At 38.8% G+C, this 19,301-nt stretch overlaps 1 protein-coding gene across 2 annotated transcripts in view; it reads left to right on the top strand.

The window, feature by feature from the left end:
* LOC140188446 (putative oxidoreductase YteT) overlaps positions 1–19,301 on the top strand; it is a 207,406-nt gene that overhangs the window by 29,520 nt on the left and 158,585 nt on the right. For both annotated transcript variants that reach the window (XM_072244730.1, XM_072244729.1), the window contains exons 3-5: positions 12,914–12,998; positions 16,921–16,994; positions 18,719–18,778. In XM_072244730.1, the coding sequence (XP_072100831.1) occupies positions 12,914–12,998; positions 16,921–16,994; positions 18,719–18,778 (219 nt within the window). The remainder of the gene's footprint in view (positions 1–12,913; positions 12,999–16,920; positions 16,995–18,718; positions 18,779–19,301) is intronic.

Raw genomic sequence — 19,301 nt, 5'->3', positions numbered from 1 at the left:
GGCCCTCAGAAGGCTCTTGGAGAAGGTGGGGTACTGTAGGAAGTTTTGCAATAACTCTGCGGTCACTACCCCTCACCCTCCTACTAAGCCTTTGCTAGAGAAACCTAAGTCGGAATGGGACGACCCTTGTTATTGTGGTCCGGGACAAAACCAAATGAGAGGTTACATTGATCGCCATTCATCAGTGTTTTTGGCCACTATGAAGTTTGCTGAGTTGGAGCCTGGTCTAAGGGATTATTAATAACACATATAAAAGGAACAGAAAATGTGATGACTGTCTGTCAAGGTGTTGACAACTTCAAACTCGCTGTGTTAGCCAAGTAGCTGATAAAGGTGTATATTTGTGTGTGTATCAAATAATGTATTCATGTTTGTAATTTTTACTTCCCGGTAAAAATCCTTAAAGGGGGGAAGTGTGACGAGAATACACATAAATTAAGATGTTTGCTGGCCTGGGCTTGTACCAGTGGCATCAGCAGTTGGTCTGCCGCCTGTCCTCAGGGGAGGGAGAGATAAGACACACACGACACCCGAGGTAACGAGACCTTGGAAGCGGTGCGCCTCTCACAAGTCGGTGGGAAGCTCTTGGACGGCTGATCGGGGGATCAGCCTTAAACGCACAGGGTGGAAAGGTATGATCAGCGGGAACCCGGTGTGTGTCCACCCTCGCTTGGGTGCCGGGTTCACTGCAGAGGATCGACCGCATCTGGAGGAGGGGGTCACAGTCGGTGACCTCAGGTGACATCACAAAGGACCCGCCCGAAAGCTGCTTGTGAGCAATATCGCCGGTCTGTGAGTGGAAGCCGTTCTGAATGATCAGTTGTTCTCGTTCTCTCTCTCTCTCCCCCCACGTTGTCCATTGCCATGGCAACAATTACTGCGAGCTGAACTAAATTGGACTGAACTTTGTGTCACTTTGAAATTGGTCATTTACCCCTAGACAACGATAGAGCTTGATTGATCCTGTTATCTTAATTCTGTGCACATGTGTGTTTATCATTGCTGAACTGTTGCATTTATTATCCTTTCGATTACTGTGTTGCTTGTTTCTTTAATAAAACTTTCTTAGTTCTAGTAATCCAGACTCCAACTGAGTGATCCATTTCTGCTGGTTTGGCAACCCAGTTACGGGATACGTAACAAGGTTAATAGATTTCAGGAAGAAAGATGCTCTTTTAAAAATCAGGCCCAATTTTTGTCAGGTAGTCATACTGAAGACGCATGTTAAGAATGGCAAATTTTATGAAGTATTGAAGAGTAATCATAATTGAAACATTAGTGAATGTGAAGAAAAGCCCTGTGTAAAGGAGAGATGTCTCCGTGATTTCAACTGAGTATTAACAGTGATTTAAGTTCACTGAGATGAATCCTGCAATTGGAAATTATATGTGAACGTGTTTACCCCACAGTATAATTGTCTCTGCACTAACAAACCCTGCTACTTCAAAAAGTGAAAATAAATCAGCTCATGGAAGTGTTTAATGTTTCAAATCCCACTTGTCAAAAAAATTCTTAAAGTAGCAATAAAGAAAAATCTCACCCTTTAAAATCTTTTGATTTTTTTAAACACACAAAAAGCTGAGAAATTGTTGGTGACACTTTTGAAAACAGGGACATGAAAAGGAAGCTGACACATTCTACTTATTATTTTCTGGATTAGGGGAATAATTTGTTTAGTATTCTTTCTCTTTAAGTAAGTGTGCATCCCAGTTTAATCTCCAAATTGTGTTCACATGTGCGAAATTTGAGGTGTTAATTTGCCAGTATTAAGGAAGATAAAACAGGAAGGCCTGCAGATCACTAAAACCTGCTGTTCAACAAAACGTACAAATTTTTGGCTGAATTAATAAATTATCTGTTGGATAGATGGTAGTTGAAGTGTTGAAGAAACTGTATGGAGCATTATTGAACTTCCCATGAAAATGGATCTTGCAGCATGACATTTGTGCATAAACATCAGGAGGGCTCTGAGCTGTGACCTCTGTTGAATCCCTGCTCAGATTTAGTTGGTTTGTACTTATTTAATTTTTAATTGCTTTTTTAGGTACATAAGGGTGGTTGTGGGGACGGAGAAGGGACTTGAGGGTCAGGTTAGGGTTTTAGGAACAGGGATGTGGAGGAATTAGAGATCAGGCCAGAGTCTAGGTTTCCGATCCACATTTGAAGACTTGCGACATGGACGTGGGACATCAGAGCTTGGATGTTGGTCCAGTAGGGAGTGGATGAAGTCCCCACCAGGTCAGCAAGTTCTGTGCAGACAATAGGAACAAGTTCTGATGACTCCTTAGGTTCATGAGTTGGTGAGACTGGAATTTGAGGCCTAGTGTTTTAAGTTCCCGCCATTGGTGACGTGTTGTTCTGCTGAGCTTTGTGGGCATGCTATGTCGGCACCAGAATGTGTTTCAAACCTTACAGGTTGCCCCACCACATCCTCGCTTGTGTTGATTGTTAACGTAAATAACGCATTATACTGTATGTTTTGATGTACATGTGACTAATAAACTTGAACATTGGATCTTAAAATGATTAAATTTAAATGGAAAATAAGCTGTTATTGAACATCAGAGGCCTGCCTGTGTATCACAAAGCCTACAGCTTTCCTTACAATTCCTCAGAACATCTAATGTATGGAGGAGCCCAGACATGAACATTGCTGTCCAATTTACCTCTATGTCTGGATGCCACTTCTGAAATGTATACACTGTCCACCTTCAACTCATGTTCAGCCAGACTTTTACAATCCCCTTAATGTCAATTTCATTGCTACTTAAAGGTCACTTGCTTGATTGGCTCCTAGTCATGTGCCAACAACCCAGTTCATGTTGACTACCTTTACTTGGCAGGCTTTCCTTCAGACTCTCTGCTTGCAACCCTTGTTAAAGCCTTCCTCCTCCAAAAAGCACATACTTAGCTGTATTTTCTTGATCAGAACCACCCCTACAAACCTTTGCTTTAATCCTTTTGCTTAATGATGGGGCTAATCCCCTACCCATTTTATCTGTGATCACCCTAACCATTTCCTCGATTTCTACACTACTGTAGGATTTTGTTCCCATCTGTGACTTGGGCCTCATTTAACAACTGAAATATCCAGCAGTGAGCATTTAATACACGAAAATGCATAAGGCAAATGAAGTTGATCTTTGATCCTTAAACAAACTACTCGCTGATGTGACACAAATTGTTTAATTAGCATTCTTTTACCAACTTTATTAGAGTTTGTAAATTGAAATTCCCTTGCAGAAGTTATGTAACTACATTTAATTGGTCTGTTAATTTGTGTATTGGCTCTAGGAAAGCATGACCATGACAACTGGTGGATTACTGAAAGGAAATCATTCATGTGTCAATCAGGGATGTCTTGTAAGCATGCAATGCACCATACAGGTTTTATCCCTTCACCTTGTTTTAATACTTAAAAATAAGAGGGACTCACTTCTGCTGACTGGCTTCACCAAAGGTTTGTCAGCATGAAAACCCTGGCATTATTCCAATTGAAGACATTCCCTTTGATTTATCCATCTCTCCCTCCATCCTTTTTGCAATTTGTTTTATCTCTTTCTTGCTTTTGTTGAAGGGTCTTTGATCTGAAAGGTTAATTCTGTTTCTCTTTCTAAAGCTTCAATTAACATTGACTGAAAGACGTTGGTGAAACGAAACCAGCTCCCTCCTGTTGCATGGGGAAATTGATTCAAAGGATCAGTGATTTGAAGATGTTTTCCTTGGTTATCTTGTGTAATTTTTCATATTCTGTTGCTGAGCCTTCATGTTAGTTATCTTTGGTAATGAAAGGAGGTGTATATAACCTATTGGTTTTCCTTTGTACACCGCATGATGCTAAATATCAAAGATTACTTTTTCCGTGATTATTTTCTACATTTATTTTTTCTTACTTGGGCATGGGAGGAGGATTTTGATTAGGAGTTATTCCTTTTAGAGCAACCAGTTAGGGGAATCATCCTGTTGCAGGGGACTTTGCCCAGTGTTTGCATTAATTTCCTGACTTCCGCAGGTAATATTTAAACTCCATGAACCTGATGAGAAATTTCTCTTTGGCGTATCTGCGGAAGCAGTGTATTACCATGAGATGTACTTATCTGGACTGTGCTGGCCAAACACCAAAGCAAGGACATGCTCACTGTCTCTCTCCCCAAACACTTGCTCACGTTGCTCAGAATGAATGCTTTAGTTGACTAAATTGAATTGTTTATTTTATGAGGTTGCGTAGTTGGACAATGGAACTAATCCTTTTTGAAATCCTTGTTTTCATTATTGCTGTTTGCAAATAGGAGGAAGAAATAAGAATGAAGTTTTCTCATGTTTTTAAAGGGCTTGTTTTTCAACTTCCTTTTAAAGAAAGAGGTTTTCAAAAGTTAACGGTATCTAATTCACATGCATGTTGAAAAACAAATCTCCAATCAACTACTTTCGGCTTCCTGCTAACAGCAATCCTCCATTTCTCATACCCTCACGCACAAAAATAAATGTTCGACTTCCCATTCAGACCTACTTCCAGTGTTTTACCTTGGGTGTCAAACACAGAACAAGCTCTGTGCCCAATTACCGTACATAAATACTAACTGTGAAATATTGCTCATCCCAACAACCTGTTTTCAACTTGGGACAATAACCACATACAGGTATTGTCTCAATCAAGTAAGCAAGTACAGCTACAAAATGTAGCCTTTGAATGATTCCTGGGGAAAGTTTAAGTGAAATTGAAAAGATTTTCAACAGTATTATTTTATAATGTAGGTAATCAACAAATAGAGGCAACACACGCACAATAGCTTCCTGGTTTGGAGTGATTGTGTATATTATAATGGCCGTAACCAGAACACAAAATAAATAAAAGCTGCTTCCATTTGTTGTATTCCTAAAGCGATAGAGATTTTAGCTGTCCTTTTGGTAATTTGTGCTGCTGTATATTTATGGTATTTCAAATTAATGAACAGAATCTTATGCATTCATTTAAACATTTTTAGTTGTTGGAGTTTTATTTTTACTGCTGTGAGCTGTAATGAACTAGTTCAGAATATTTTAAACCCTCAACTTGTTCTTGTGTCAAAAACGACACATATCATTTGTGACAATCCTGATATCACTAATTGAAAAATACACGAAAAGTAAATGATTTACAGAATTAACTGACATTTAATGTAAGGGTGTGGGAATGCGATCCCTGATAATCTGGCAGTGCTGATGCTGTTTAAATGTTACATGTTTCAGAAACGTAAAGTCTTGCTTGCAATTTAAATGAATTAGTTTAGCTAATATACTGCTTATGGAAAACAATGATTATCTGATGCACAGGAGCAGATTTTAAAATAATATACTTTAAAGTCGAGTAGGGATGGAGTCATCATAATATATATTCTGAGTAAATCAATTTGCAACAACATGCCCCAGATATGTGTATTCATATTAGTTTACTTTGTAGTGCCTTACTTCATTTGCAAAATATTATTGTGAAATGCTGCAGAGGAGAAACGTGGATCTCTGACATACTACCAAGTGAGCATTAGTTTATACTGTTGATTTAATCGCATGAATTGAATTGAATTGACTTTATTACTTACATCCTTCATATACATGAGTAAAAATCTTTACGTTAAGTCTCTGTCTAAATGTGCAATTTATAGTAATTTATAATAGTATGTACAACAGGACAGTCAACATAACATAGTAATACAGTAGTGTCAGCATGAATTAATCAGTCTGATGGCCTGGTGGAAGAAGCTGTCCTGGAGCCTGTTGGTCCTGGCTTTTATGCTGCGGTATCGTTTCCCGGGTGGTGGCAGCTGGAACAGTTTGTGGTTGGGGTGACTCAGGTCAATAATCCTTTGGGCCTTTTTACACACTCGTCTTTGTAAATATCCTGAATAGTGGGAAGTTCACATCGACAGATGCGTTGGGCAGTCCACATTTTCTCTGCCTTGACTGCCTAGTATGGAACTTTACTTCCCTCAATCTGCAGAGTCCTGTGGTTGAGGGAAGTACAGTTCCCATACTAGGTAGTCAAGAGTGGTCAATCTTTGGGAAGGGCACTCAATTCTGCAGCTATATTTGGACTAAATTGCACAGTAATGGAATAACACTGGTTTAGGACTAGTAACACGTCTACCAATCTCTGGGTGATTCAAAATCTGGGAAATAAATTTACAAAGAAAACAACTACAGTGGATTCTAGTTAATTGGGACATATTGGGACCAGTACATTTTGGCCCAATTAAGCGGCTGCCCCAATTAGACTAAGTTTCACAGAAATAGTTAAAAAGCTATAAAAAATGACAAACTGGCTCACAAATTATGTACTGAAATGAAATACAAAACAAATTAGGATGCTACCAATGCTACTGCAGTACTATAAAGCTGTATTAGTTCCTAATACTTATTGATAGAGGAATTCATCTGCTTCATGATCTATTGACTATGAGTGAACAAAATCAGCGTAGACACACAGTGCAGACTATGGACTGCCTTCATACTGTCCTGTTAATAGTTGTATCCTTCAAATACTCGTTTTCATTGTGACATTCAAGATGATCGTCGATAGCTTCAATTTTTACGTAGTTTCGAACTTGCTGAAGTAGTGAAATTGTTTCCTTTTCAATTCAGACTGCTCTTGGCATCTCCAAGCCTGAATGCTTGAAACCTCAGTGAGCAAAACAGTTCTGAATTGTCCTATTGCTTATTCTTTGCCAACTATCAGTGACAAAAATCACTGATTTAGGAATGCAAATATGTGCAACTGACACCATTTTAAAAACTGTTCCCTCAAAAGCACATTGTAGTGTCTAATGGCCATAAGAGTGTACACGTCTAACGCTAGTTAGAAACTGTTTGCAACAGTCTTCAGCCCCACTAAGCTGCATAGTGTCCAAAATAACTGAAGGGAATCACGGCTCTTTCTTGATTATTTTTTGTTCTTGAAGAATTGTCTGAGATAACTGGCTTCCCCGACCATCTCAATAAATAAATAAACTCAGCAAGTCAGGCAGAATCTATGGAAAGAAACAGGTTTTGGGGTGAGACTGTTCATGAGGACTTGTCCTGATGAAGGGTCTCAGCCCAAAATGTCGACTGTTTATTTCTTTCCATAGATCCTGCCTGACGTGCTGAGTTCCTGTGTGCTTTCTGTGTGTTACTCTGGATTTTCAGCATTTGCAGAATCTCTTGTGTTACAGCTTTTAGCTCAATTTGTAATAAAATGGCCTGCATTGTAACTATTTAAACATAATGGACTTGGGAAATTCAACCAGCCGAAAACATTTGTTGGCTGGAAGCACAATGATCAAAGTATCTTTTAAGGGGGTGGGCGTGTAGGGTTTATGATTGGTTCAAAAGACACAGCTTTTAAAAACAATTTGTGGAAAAAGCAACAACTAAAATTTTGGATTGCTAGGTTATCTTGTAGAACTATAAACAAAAAGAGATGCAGTTGGTTTTAGCAAGCACTGACGTAAAGGGTGAAAGGCATTAAAAGATAAGCTTAGGATGGGGTGAAGGGGAGTGCTGATTAAATAAATGCAGTGATGACTGCATGCTGGAAGAGTATAGATGTTTGAAAAAATAGAAGTTGAGTCTGCAGGAGTAATAAGTGGCAATATTACTGTTTTATCAGCATTTGAAATCTAGCAAAACAGAAGAGTGGCTATATAAATGTTTGAAAGCAGTTGTTTAGCCTTGGAGGCAATAAATGTTCCCACCCAAAAGATACAGTTTTTGCTCATTGTGCTTACTTTAGGCTCTGTTGAAATAGTGTTGGTGGTTAGGACAGTTTAAGTGGTTAAAGTCGGTGAGATTGTGGCTATTTAATCTCAAAGCCTTTAGAAACATATTGAAAAGTTTTCTCTTTTAAAGATCCAGCATCGGCACGATGGGATGATTTGCCCCTCCACTCCTTCCTTTCGTGTCTCTCTTACATACGCAGAGTGATGTTAAACATTGTGCAATAAATGCTATTAATGCTATTTTGAAAAAAGTTATTTTTTCAATAAGCATTTGCTTATTTATTTAAATAAGTTATTTGCTTATTTATGGCCTGCAAGCAATGAAGGCTTCTTGTACTGAAACAAATTTTAACAAGACCAAGCCTTTATTTGTCCACGTTCATGACTTTTGATCCCAAGGCCTCAGTCTGTCATGTACAACCTCGTAGGATGTTTTTTTTATATTCAATGCCAACACCCCTCCCCGAGACTTCCTTCAACTGTTTTTCTGCACCACAATGATGTATGATTAACCTGGCATGCCTATGAGTGGAAAGGCTTTTGGGGACTTGGGCCAACTGTTCAGTATTGTTGCTGCTGGGATGATTTGTGTTGGAGGGGAGGGTTGCCATACACAAAACCTGTGTTTTCACATATCACTGCCCTGCTTCCTTTAGTGTGGTACCAGATTAAAACACCCATTGAGGTGCTGAAAAACATTCTGTTCCTCTAGTTTCATCTGATGATACTGAAAACAAAATCTGATCATGTTCATAGAACTGAAGTGGTCTTGTTTAGATCAGGTATAGATATTGTAAACAAATCTAATATAGTCAATTCTGGCCTTAACAATACAATTAATGGTATTTCTCTTGTGAATTTCAAACTGCAGGATGTCCTGAAGCACTTTATGGCCACTGAACACATATAGACTAGTCAATGATAAAGTTCAACCTTTATCAACATTTGAAGTAATTATTAAGCAAATGCCACATAAAAGCCAGTTAAGCAATTTTAAAAATAAAGATATTTAGGTGAAAAGTAATCTAGATTTTAGTTACTGATTTTTGTCCATTGATCCACACTGGACACATTATGGATGAGGAAAAGCTAAAGCTTAATACTAAGCCTGTGTAAGAATGTCCTTTCTTTCTAGGAATATGCCAGCTAGAGATGCCTCATTGATGGCAATATTTTTAAGAAATAAATAGAGAATATTGGTGAGAAAGTAACAATACATGTTTTAGATTCTTATTAAAATAAAAGATCAATAGTAACTTTCATTGCTGTGCCTTTGGAGGCCATGCTCTTGGTCATCTGGGCCTTAAAGTTGGAATTCCTCCTCTCCTTTAAGATACTTATTTGCAATGGTGTCTATTTTTAAAGAAAAACTCAAAGGAAAGATTTTATGTTGGTTGGGGTGCATTGCAGCTTACCAGTGGGTCTAACAGTCACTTAATTCCAGGATTGCTATGATGCGATTCAAACTCTGATATTCAGGTTAATAGTTCCCGCCTCTGGATACCGCTAGAAACATAACCACTGTTATTAATGCAACACACATAAAAATTGCTGGTGAACGCAGCAGGCCAGGCAGCATCTATAGGAAGAGGTACAGTCGATGTTTCAGGCTGAGACCCTTCATCAGGACACTTTTATTAATGTACCCATGCATGTGTTGCATGGCAATTAACATCATCCTGCATACTTTGCAGACTTTGAACTTGTGTGTTTAATGTACAAATAAAAGTATTATTGACTCTATCATTTTATACAAGGGCTGTTACAAACTCACAATTTGCGCAGCTCTCCGGTGAAATGATATCATATTTATAAATAGGAAGCCGTGCACAATTCTGATTTGATGGAGACAGACGTGAGAAGCGCAGACGAACATCTGGAGAAAACTTCTGAAATGTCGGGTTTGCTGCTGCTGCTACTGTGCGATCGAGAATCTCTGGAGGGAAGGCCCCAAAATCCCCGGCTTTGCCTGCTGCTGGCGACCGAGGCTGGGGTCGAAGCGTTCGGCAGAGATGGTGCTCGGTACTCGGTGTCGGAGGGCTGATCGGAGGCTCGAAGTTTTTGGACGACTCAGAATCGGACTGTGGTTGGGCACGGCAGGGAGAGTTTTCTTCCTTCTCCCATCTGCGTGAGATGTGGGACTTTAGAGAGACTTTGAACTTTTTTACTGTGCCCATGGCCTGATCTTCATCAAGTTATGGTATTGTTGCCCTGTTGTAACTATATGTTATAATTATGTGGTTTTTGTTATTTTTTCAGTCTTGGTCTGTCCTGTGTTTCTGTGATATTGTATCATTTATTAATGCATGCATTTCTAAATGACAATAAAAGAGGATTGCATGTCCTCATAATCTAATCTAATTATTTTATGTAATTCAATGCTGTGATGTATATATTGGAAAAAAAATACCACACAATTGAATTTACGGACCTATTATGGAGGGTATCCTACAACCTTGCATCTTCTACAATCCAAGATTTAGGAAAAGGAAAATGAGCCATGGTTCTTTGTTGGGGATAGTGAGATTAATTTATAACACTGCAATGTGGCTGCTAACAGAAATCATAATTCACATCAAAGTGGTATTGGGCTGTAAGGGTTAATTCAATTCACCTCTATGTTTTCTTTTAGTTCTATATGGCAAGTTCTTCTGAGTGGTGGTTGACTGTCATGGCTGACGGTGACAGGAAACCTATGCGGGAGAGTTCTCAAAGTCAAAGAGTTGTTGTGCTGGCACTCTTGACTTTAGAAGTCTGGGTCCACTGGCACAAACAAGTGTCACAAACTGGAGTCCTCCTTAGTTGCTGTGCATGACCATGATGTATTCTATGCCTCGTCGTGCCCTTCGCTCTCCATGGAGCATTGCAGTTTCGCCTTCCTGGCCATTGGGTCTCACTGCAAGTCTCATTCATCCAGCTTGCTGGAGCTGACTTCACATGCTAGGACGGGCATGTCCCTATCTCACTGGAGTACGAGACTGCTGGCTACCCTCACCTGGCTTAGCCTGCCTGTTGAAGAGGTGTAACAGAGTGTGGCTGCTGTCGCATGCAAACAACTACTTGAAGCCATAGGTGAGCGCTGAGTGTCTGGTGGGGACCAAAGGCGAGTGGGCTACCCTGGAATGGACACAACAGGCCTCTTCACCAGACATCTCATACACCTTACTTTTCTGAGTAAGCACTTAGTAACAAACTTAATTTATTCATTTCAGAAGACCTTGAACCTACACTCTGGCTGCCTTATTAGGTACAGGAGGAACCTAATAGTGTAGCCACTGACTGATTTGTTTTTATTAAATGTATTTTAAGTTTTCAGTGTGTTTCATAGAACATACACATTTATTCTCCACTTAAATCTCCTCTTAATCTTGCCCATTTAACTATCAGCATAACTTTGTAGTTCCTTCTCCTTTAAGTACTTATTTGGATTATACTTAGCAGCTATACTAGTCTGTTTTAATGACTTACAATGACAGAGCTTAACAATTCGGTGAAGATTTTTTTCCTGAATTCCCTTGATAGTTTCTTGGCAAGTATTTGACATGATGGGATCTAATTTCCTCTTCAAATTATTTTCTTTTCTCAACTCCCATGCTCCCCCCCCCCCATAAAACTGGAAATACCTTTGCCTAGAATGGAGTAAAGTGCCATTCATTGTCTGGGAAAACACCACCAATTTGTCAGTGCTGTTGATGAATGATTCTTGTATTCCCAACTCGTGTAATGGTTTGGAGGCACAAATAGTAATATTCTTCCTTCAGCACACATTAAAAATGTGCATAATATCAGAAGCTGAGACTAACTTACATCTTTAAAGGAGAAATGACCACTGAATCCAACAACAATAAAATATTGCCAACATAAGGGAGAGTAGTAACATGGGCAACAGCCTTGGAAGTGAACCTCCACTTTCACTGATGTGGACATTGTGGCTCGAGTGGAAAAGACATGCTTTGCAATGTACAGAGCTAATACATCACGAGTGCCAGAATGACCTAGTAATAGAAAGTGACGAGGGAGATTAATGCTCGGTAATACTAAGATGGCCTTGTTTCAGTATTGAAAAAGTATAATGATATCCAAGTCTGCTGAAGTTAGTCAAAGCTAACAAGTGTACTGGTATGCTGCTTTCTTTATTCTATCACTTGAACTTGTGTTTTGCAACTTACATGATTTCTAAATATTAAACTGGTGGTTGAAGCCATGATTGCCAGCACCCTCTGCTTCAGACTGTTAGACTGCAAAAGGTGGTGCTGCATTCTTTGGTTGAGCTCAACAGTCTTATCCTGCAAGCCATAAGGAAGTGAACATAATGAGTGTGTACGTGAGTATGCCTTGGTTTATTTTTCCCTGTTGGGATTTAGTTATTTTTCTTCCTCTCGCCACATTTAACATTCTTTAGTCGCCTTGAACTACAGGTCATCCCTGTGTTACAAAGCTGATTTTGCCATAAGCTGGAAAACAAACGAAAATCATTTGATGAATCACTTGAGTCCTGGTGAAGGGTCTTGGCCTGACACGTTAGATCTTTATTCCTGTTCATAGATGCTGCTTGACCTTCTGAGTTTCTCCAGCATTTTGTGTGTTTTACTCTGGATTTGCAACATCTGCAGAAATAATATGTTTGAAATCACTTGATATGGTCACTATACTTGCACTGTATTGAGTGGCATCAAGAGTTAAGAATGACAAGAAAGAACAAATAACAAAAGCTTAGAGAGAAGAAACTACTTCTTTCGTTTGCAGGAATGAATATATGTGCATTTGTCTGACTTCTGAATGTAATAATAAAGCGTGATCTCATTTGCATGTGGGGGTTATCCATTAGTTGGGCATTCATAATCCAGTGATGGCATGTATACAGTCCTGACATCCCAGGAATCATTCTGGTAATGTTTCACTGCGCACTCTCTTTAATCATTTCATATTCATCTTTAACATGCTGTCAATGTAGTTTATTCATGCCCTCACTTTTCTGCCTATCTATTTATTCACCTTCTTACTGTTCTTAGTATTACATAGCATTTCTTCTTGGTGTTCAGTTGATTTTTGCTTTGTAGCAGAATATATTTGTGCTGGGCTGCATTTCTATTGTGGTTATGTTATCTCTAATACTTACTACACCAGTGTTTCCCTGTTTTTATTTGGATTAATTTATTATTATTTTACTTATGCTCTAGATTGTGGGAGTTGCAGACTGCTGCCAGGTTGCCAGACAGAATTTACAAATGAAATACTCAGTGGCGGATTATAATGTCTTTGATGGTGAGTTGCTTTACCAAGCCACTTTCATGATGATACAGCTACTGGTGTTTATACAGTGTATAAATCTCTAAAAAAATGTATATATATGAAAGCTGATATGAAATTATAAGTATTAAATATAATTAAGAGATCATCTGATATATATGGAGAAAGAAGCAGGTTTGTATCACAGCTGAGTTGATTCCAAATTAGAAATAATGATTTCCATTTCATCAAAACATTGCAAGCAAGTGTAAGTATTTGACATATTGTTTGTCTGGAGATTAAGATAAACAGTCAGACCTTTTGGCCCAACTGGTTTCTTTATCTGTTGGCCATAGTATTATCAATAATAATAAGACAAGTACAGGACTGTGGTACCAATAAAATTGTTATCTGGAAAAGGAGGGGAAAAAAACACCCATTTTTTTTCAATCAATTCCCTTCCAACAATTCTTCTTGCTCTTCTGTCTCTGATGATAATGCCAACATGCAAGTATCACATGGTTACACATGGGCTTCTGACATACCAAGAATGATACACAAAGTAATTTGCACTGCAAGTGTAACAGTTTTGTAGTAATAACGTTAATTCTCAGCTTCTTGTCGTGTCTTTCACATGCATTCAATTTCTTGTCTCTTAAGCTTCTGACAATTGCTAGTCACTGGAAATGCTGTTTGTATTGACTTTGTATGCATGACCTCTCTGTTCTGCCTCAGCTCTCCAGAAAAGATCAGTTTTGAAAGTGAATGGTCTCATGACATTGCTGTGACATTTTCAATCCACTCAAGATGTGGTTTCAGCAACATTTCTTCAATTCTAGTCAGTCTGTATACTTAATGTCTTCAATGTCGATCATTCTGACCTGCTGGCAAATGCTCATTAGGAAGTGGAAGAAACAGTGGAATCAGAATTGTGTTGTGAAATTAGTTATCATGTGGTAGCAGAAAAAAAGTAGTGAGGTGGTGTTAATGGGTTCAATTCTATTCAGAAATCTGGTGGCAGAAGGGAGGAAACTATTCCTGAATTGTTGAGTGTGTGCCTTCGGGCTACTGTACCTCCTCCCTGATGTCAGCAATGAGAAGAGGTCATGTCATGGGTGATGGGGGTCCTTAATGATGACTGCCGCCTTTTAGCGGCATCACTCGTTAAAGATGTCCTGAATGCTGAGGAGGCTAGTGCCCATGATGAAGCAGACTGGTTCAAGCTGCTCATTCATGGTGTTCATTGAAAAATTTGTTCCTATTTCTGAGCCATAAAGAAGTGCAATTTAAATCTTTATGTTGGTGGAGAAATAGAGGCTGTGTTGGTTAAAGCCTTGTGTATGCATTTGGCCGAAGGTCTGGCTGTTTTCTGATTCCGGAGCCAATTATGAATTCTGGGAAACCACAATAATAATGCATGAGTCAAGTTTTCTGAGACTGTGTTGCCCAGGTTCTGGAACTAGTTTATGTTGTTCATCTGGTGGTCAAGAATGGTGGTGGCTGGAACAGAGACATTTTGATGAAGTGCAGGTTGGAACAAAATCCTCTGCAATACTGAAATTGAGAAATAGAGACAAAGGGAATGAGGGGGAGGTGGATACAGATGAAGTGCAAGCAAATGGGATGTATAATTTGGCATCACAGTTAGTACAGACATTGTAGGCTGAAGGGCCTGTTTCTGGGCTGTACTTCTCTGTTCTATCATGGTGATTCTTTGGGTCTACTGCTGAGAAAGTAAGCATTACTGTGCTGCTCCAATCTGGTCCACGTCCACATTGCATTCTGAGAGATTCTTCTTGATAAGTTTGCAATGAATCTGCTTTGTGGGTGAGGAATTAGTATTTACCATGCTCTGCAGAAGAGGAAAAACGCAGATCATTCTCTCACAGGGAGCACTGTCTCTATACCTCTTCTCTCACCATCCAGGCACCCAAGCAGTTCTTGCAGTCTTGGTGATTGAAATTGGTACAGTACATCTTGATGTGTGCTTCTATCCATTCGTGAGAACAAGTATAGAGCAGCAAGAAGTTCGCAGCGTGCCTGCACTCAGTCTGCAATGGCCATCGGGAACTCCCAGTTGCATACCATTTCAACTCACCTTCCCATTGCCCCACTGACCTGTCATTGGCCTCTTCTATTGCCAGGACAAAGTCAAATGTAAATCTGAAGAACAACATTTCATGTTACAGCTGGGTAGGCTACAACCCAATGGCTTGAACACATTGTAAGGGCATGATACTACAGGTGCTAGAATCTGGAGCAACACACAAGAGCTGGAAGAACTCACAGGTCAGACAGTATCTCTGAAGCCAAACCTTGGTCACTTCCACCTATCGCTTCACAGCTTCTGCTGATATTCCCACTCTCTCCTCCCCTATCTGCCTATCACTCCTACTCACTCAGATCCCTCTTCTTGCTAACTCTTGCTCCAACCCTTCCATCCACCTTTTTATACAGGCTATCTCCTCTCTATTTTGCAGTCTACTTTTCATTTCCCTCAATAGATGCTGAGTTCTTTCAGTTTTTGTGTGTTACTTCCACAATGCTTTTGGAGCTGAGATTTACTTTCTGCTGATGTGGTGGAGGGAGATTCCATTGTGTCCTTCAAAGGGAAGTAGATAACTATATTGAAAGGGGTATTTTACAATGCTTTGGAGAAGGTGCTACTAATTGAAATTACTGGGCTGCCCTTGTAAAGAACTGGCGAGGACACAATGAGCTGAATGTTTCCTCTGTTCTGTAACATTCCTCGATTGTGTGATATTGTTCTGCTCTTCAAGAAATGATTCCTATTTATCACTTGGTTGTGTGGAGATATCCTCATTACTTTCATCAGAAAAATTGTGTTAGCCGCGAGCAAACTTTACCCGAAAGAAATATTCCAGATTATTCAACTGTCCCACCTGCTTTTCCCATCACTGCTGCCTCTTCCATTTCTAACTTTTAAACTACACTGATAGATTGATGTTGATATGAGAAAGGGGTTCAGTCATGTCTTGCATTTCTTTCTGCTCCAGCATAGGTTATGGGCTCTGGTTACTGAGACATGCCATGAGCACCCTCCTATTGGTGATTTTTGTTATGAAACAAATCAATTTCTAGCTTGTTTGATGCTCTTCAAGAAATTATTTCAAATTTTTCAGAGGTCTTTCACGTCATTTTAAGTAACACCCACCTTCAGCAAAAATGCATTCCAGGAAGAAGCTCCAGACTAGTATGTTAATAATGCATGAGTCAAGTTTTCTCCATACATTGTTGAATAAGGCAGTGAGTAACAGGCAGAATGAAATAAAGTGAAACCCCATTTAATCTCTAGGAAGAGGTACAGTCGACATTTCAGGCCAAGACCCTTCGTCTTCCTAGAGATGCTGCCTGGCATCTCGGCCCGAAATGTCAACTGTACCTCTTCCTAGAGATGCTGCCTGGCCTGCTGCATTCACCAGCAACTTTGGTGTGTGTTGCTTGAATTTCCTGCATCTGCAGAATTCCTCATGTGTGCCCCATTTAATCTAGGGTTTTGCCTGCATCAAGTTAATTGACTTTGAGGAGAAAGAAAAGATAATTATGGGACTCAAAGATACTGCGCAGAAAACAGCCAGAATCTGATTCTGAACAGTATCGAGTTACTTTTGCAGGAACAATTTCTTTCGAAATATTTTGCTGGAACTCTTGATCGACTGTTTGCAGATGAAGACAGAATCAGGAATGGAAGTAGTAAGCTGAAGCTTTGTATGTGAGCAGTGACTATTTGAGGATGTCGCTGGAGAGTAATTAATTGTCTTTCTAAATGTATTCTTCAAAATATTAACCAAAATAATAGTTTTTGGATAAAAATAAAACATGACTTGGATAAAAATGTTGTGAACAAATACAGATAAGTCTATTCTTTAATAGGAAGGATTAATCAAATCTGATTTTTATCAATAATATTTGTTCAATCTCTTCTTTTTGCTGGAAGATTGGAGGGGAGCTGCATCACGGGAGAAGTTTGCAGACGCAGTGATCATAGCAACACCTGACAGACAGCACAAGGTACACAAGAGGTATCATTTCCATTATTTAGTGTAAACAAAAGGACTAGGAATACATAGCAGCTCAAGTGGAGAAGAAAGGAGTTAACCTTCTAGACTGAAGAGCTTTGCTTAGAAAATAATTCTGAAATAGCAGAAAGAAGAATGTATTTGTGTAATTAAAATAGAACATGAAAAAATATTTTCGTATAATGTATATTGACACTACAGAGCAATAAAGATTGAAAAAGATTAATTCCTTTGAATTATCAAAAGAAAGGAAAAAATGAGAAATACTTAGAAGATTATCTGGTAGCTGTGTAGAGCAAAATGAGTTTAGGTTTCATCTTAGCAGTTGTTCATTAGAAATGTAAAGATTTGGATATTAAAAAGAACTTTTAAGATGTGGGCAAAGTGGGAAGGAGAGCAAAGGGCATTTTGTGGTTTGGTATGCATTAAAAATTAGATGACCAGAGTGATAATGGTTGAAGGCAAAATGGGTGATAATTAGATGAGTTATTTTTTTTAATGAATAGTTGGTCTGGAAAATCTGTAAATTGGAATAGAAAAAGTGTTACCTGAAGTAGCTGAATTGTATTTGAATCTAAAATGTAGTGTACATTGGTGAGAAGGATAATAAATCAGGCATGATGGAAGGGCACAGCAGATTTGATGGACCGAATTGCCTAATTCTGCTCTAATGTCTTACGGTTGTATGGTCAAAATCTGAAATTATGTTACTGAACTTGCAGTGAGCTGCTTGAACAGTTCAGGGGGTTACAAAAATAGGTCAGAGTTGTCTGAAGAATGAAAGCTACATTTGACTGGAAGCTTGGAAGTTACAGTACACATGTGGATTGAATGGACTTTGCAAAGTGGTCACCATATCTGAATTTAGGTTTCTTCCAATGTACAGGAAACTCCATTGTGAACAATTTAGATAGCATGTTAAATTGAAATAAATTGAATAAGTTGCTTTTCATTTGGAAATAAAATTTTTAAATTTTTTCTTGCGCATTGAGTGCCGGTCTTTTATTTTCCTTTTCTTTTTTTTCTTTAATTGGGTTCATTTGGGTTTCTTTTATTCTTTGATAATAAATGAACATTAAATCGAAGTTTCAGACTGGACAATGGACAGGGATAGGAAATATAACAAATGTTGCCTCCATTGTCTTTTCGTGAAAAGGTACTGCCAAAAGGCGGGGGGGGGGGGTACTCAATTTCTGATTGAGGAATGGACTAGAGCGTTGTGCTTAGAACATAATGGTAGAAAGAAAGCTGTGTTTGCTGGAGACATCACACTGGAGGTGCTAGCCATATCAGAGAATTTTCCATAAGATATGGAGGTTGAAGATGAAGATTTCCCTTCTTTATTCCAATTTTCCAGCAGCTTCAATATTTTTGCTTTTACTATTTGAGGACTTTCTCCTCTTAATCTTTGCATATTGAGGCCAAATGTAGCATTTGTGTTGAAACCATGCTAGTGATTGTAGTTGGATAGTAGACTTGACCTGTATGGCTCTGTTACTCTCTAATCTAAGCAGCTAAGTCATCAGGAAGGTTAAATGTTTGTACATTAATGGCATCAGAGGGCTGGTCACAAAGATTGAAATTGTTTTCATTTTCTTATATAGTCCTTGTCTGAAATTAGTTGTGACCATATTTTTAACAAATGGTTTGTACCTTAAGTTATTGTTTGTTAACTGAAACCCATTTGCTGAAATATTGTATCATTTAAATCAACAGGAACCAGCAGTGGCATTTGCAGAAAAGGGCTACCACATCCTGCTGGAGAAACCCATGGCTGTAGGTCTTTAATATTTTATTACTATAGACCTGTATTTATGATACAGCAAAATGCAGTTCTGTTAAATAAAGAGAGTTTGTGTCGTAGTTTACATGCCCAAACTTAATCCAAATTTCTATATATGGGAAATTTTAAAGTGAAGTGATCGTGTCAGTCATTGGTTCTGTTCCAAGAATTAATTGAATATAAACAAGTTTTCCTGTAATTTCCATGTAGTGTTTTCTGATCTCAGCCAAGTGGGTGAGAGTGTGAGATGCAGACTGTGTCAGCTTTAAACAATATAGAATGTTTGCCTCCCAGCAAGAACAAAGAAGTTTTGCATAGAGTTGGGACTAGTGTCATCTTTGTCTTTACACTTGGAAGTATGTTGTAAAAAGTCATAAGTAAACAATGTGGGGACAGACCATTTAGATATAAAAATGAGTACTGAGCCAGATTTATTTATTTAATTGCCAGCCATGGATTACTGATATTAAAAACAATTATGAAACAAAATCAAGACCAGACCCCAGTGACTGGAGA

Source organism: Mobula birostris, chromosome 27 (assembly GCF_030028105.1).
Source record: "Mobula birostris isolate sMobBir1 chromosome 27, sMobBir1.hap1, whole genome shotgun sequence".
NCBI classification, from domain to species: Eukaryota; Metazoa; Chordata; class Chondrichthyes; order Myliobatiformes; family Myliobatidae; genus Mobula; species Mobula birostris.
The sequence above is the reverse complement of the archived record's forward strand: the minus strand, read 5'-3'. Positions and strand labels throughout refer to the sequence as shown.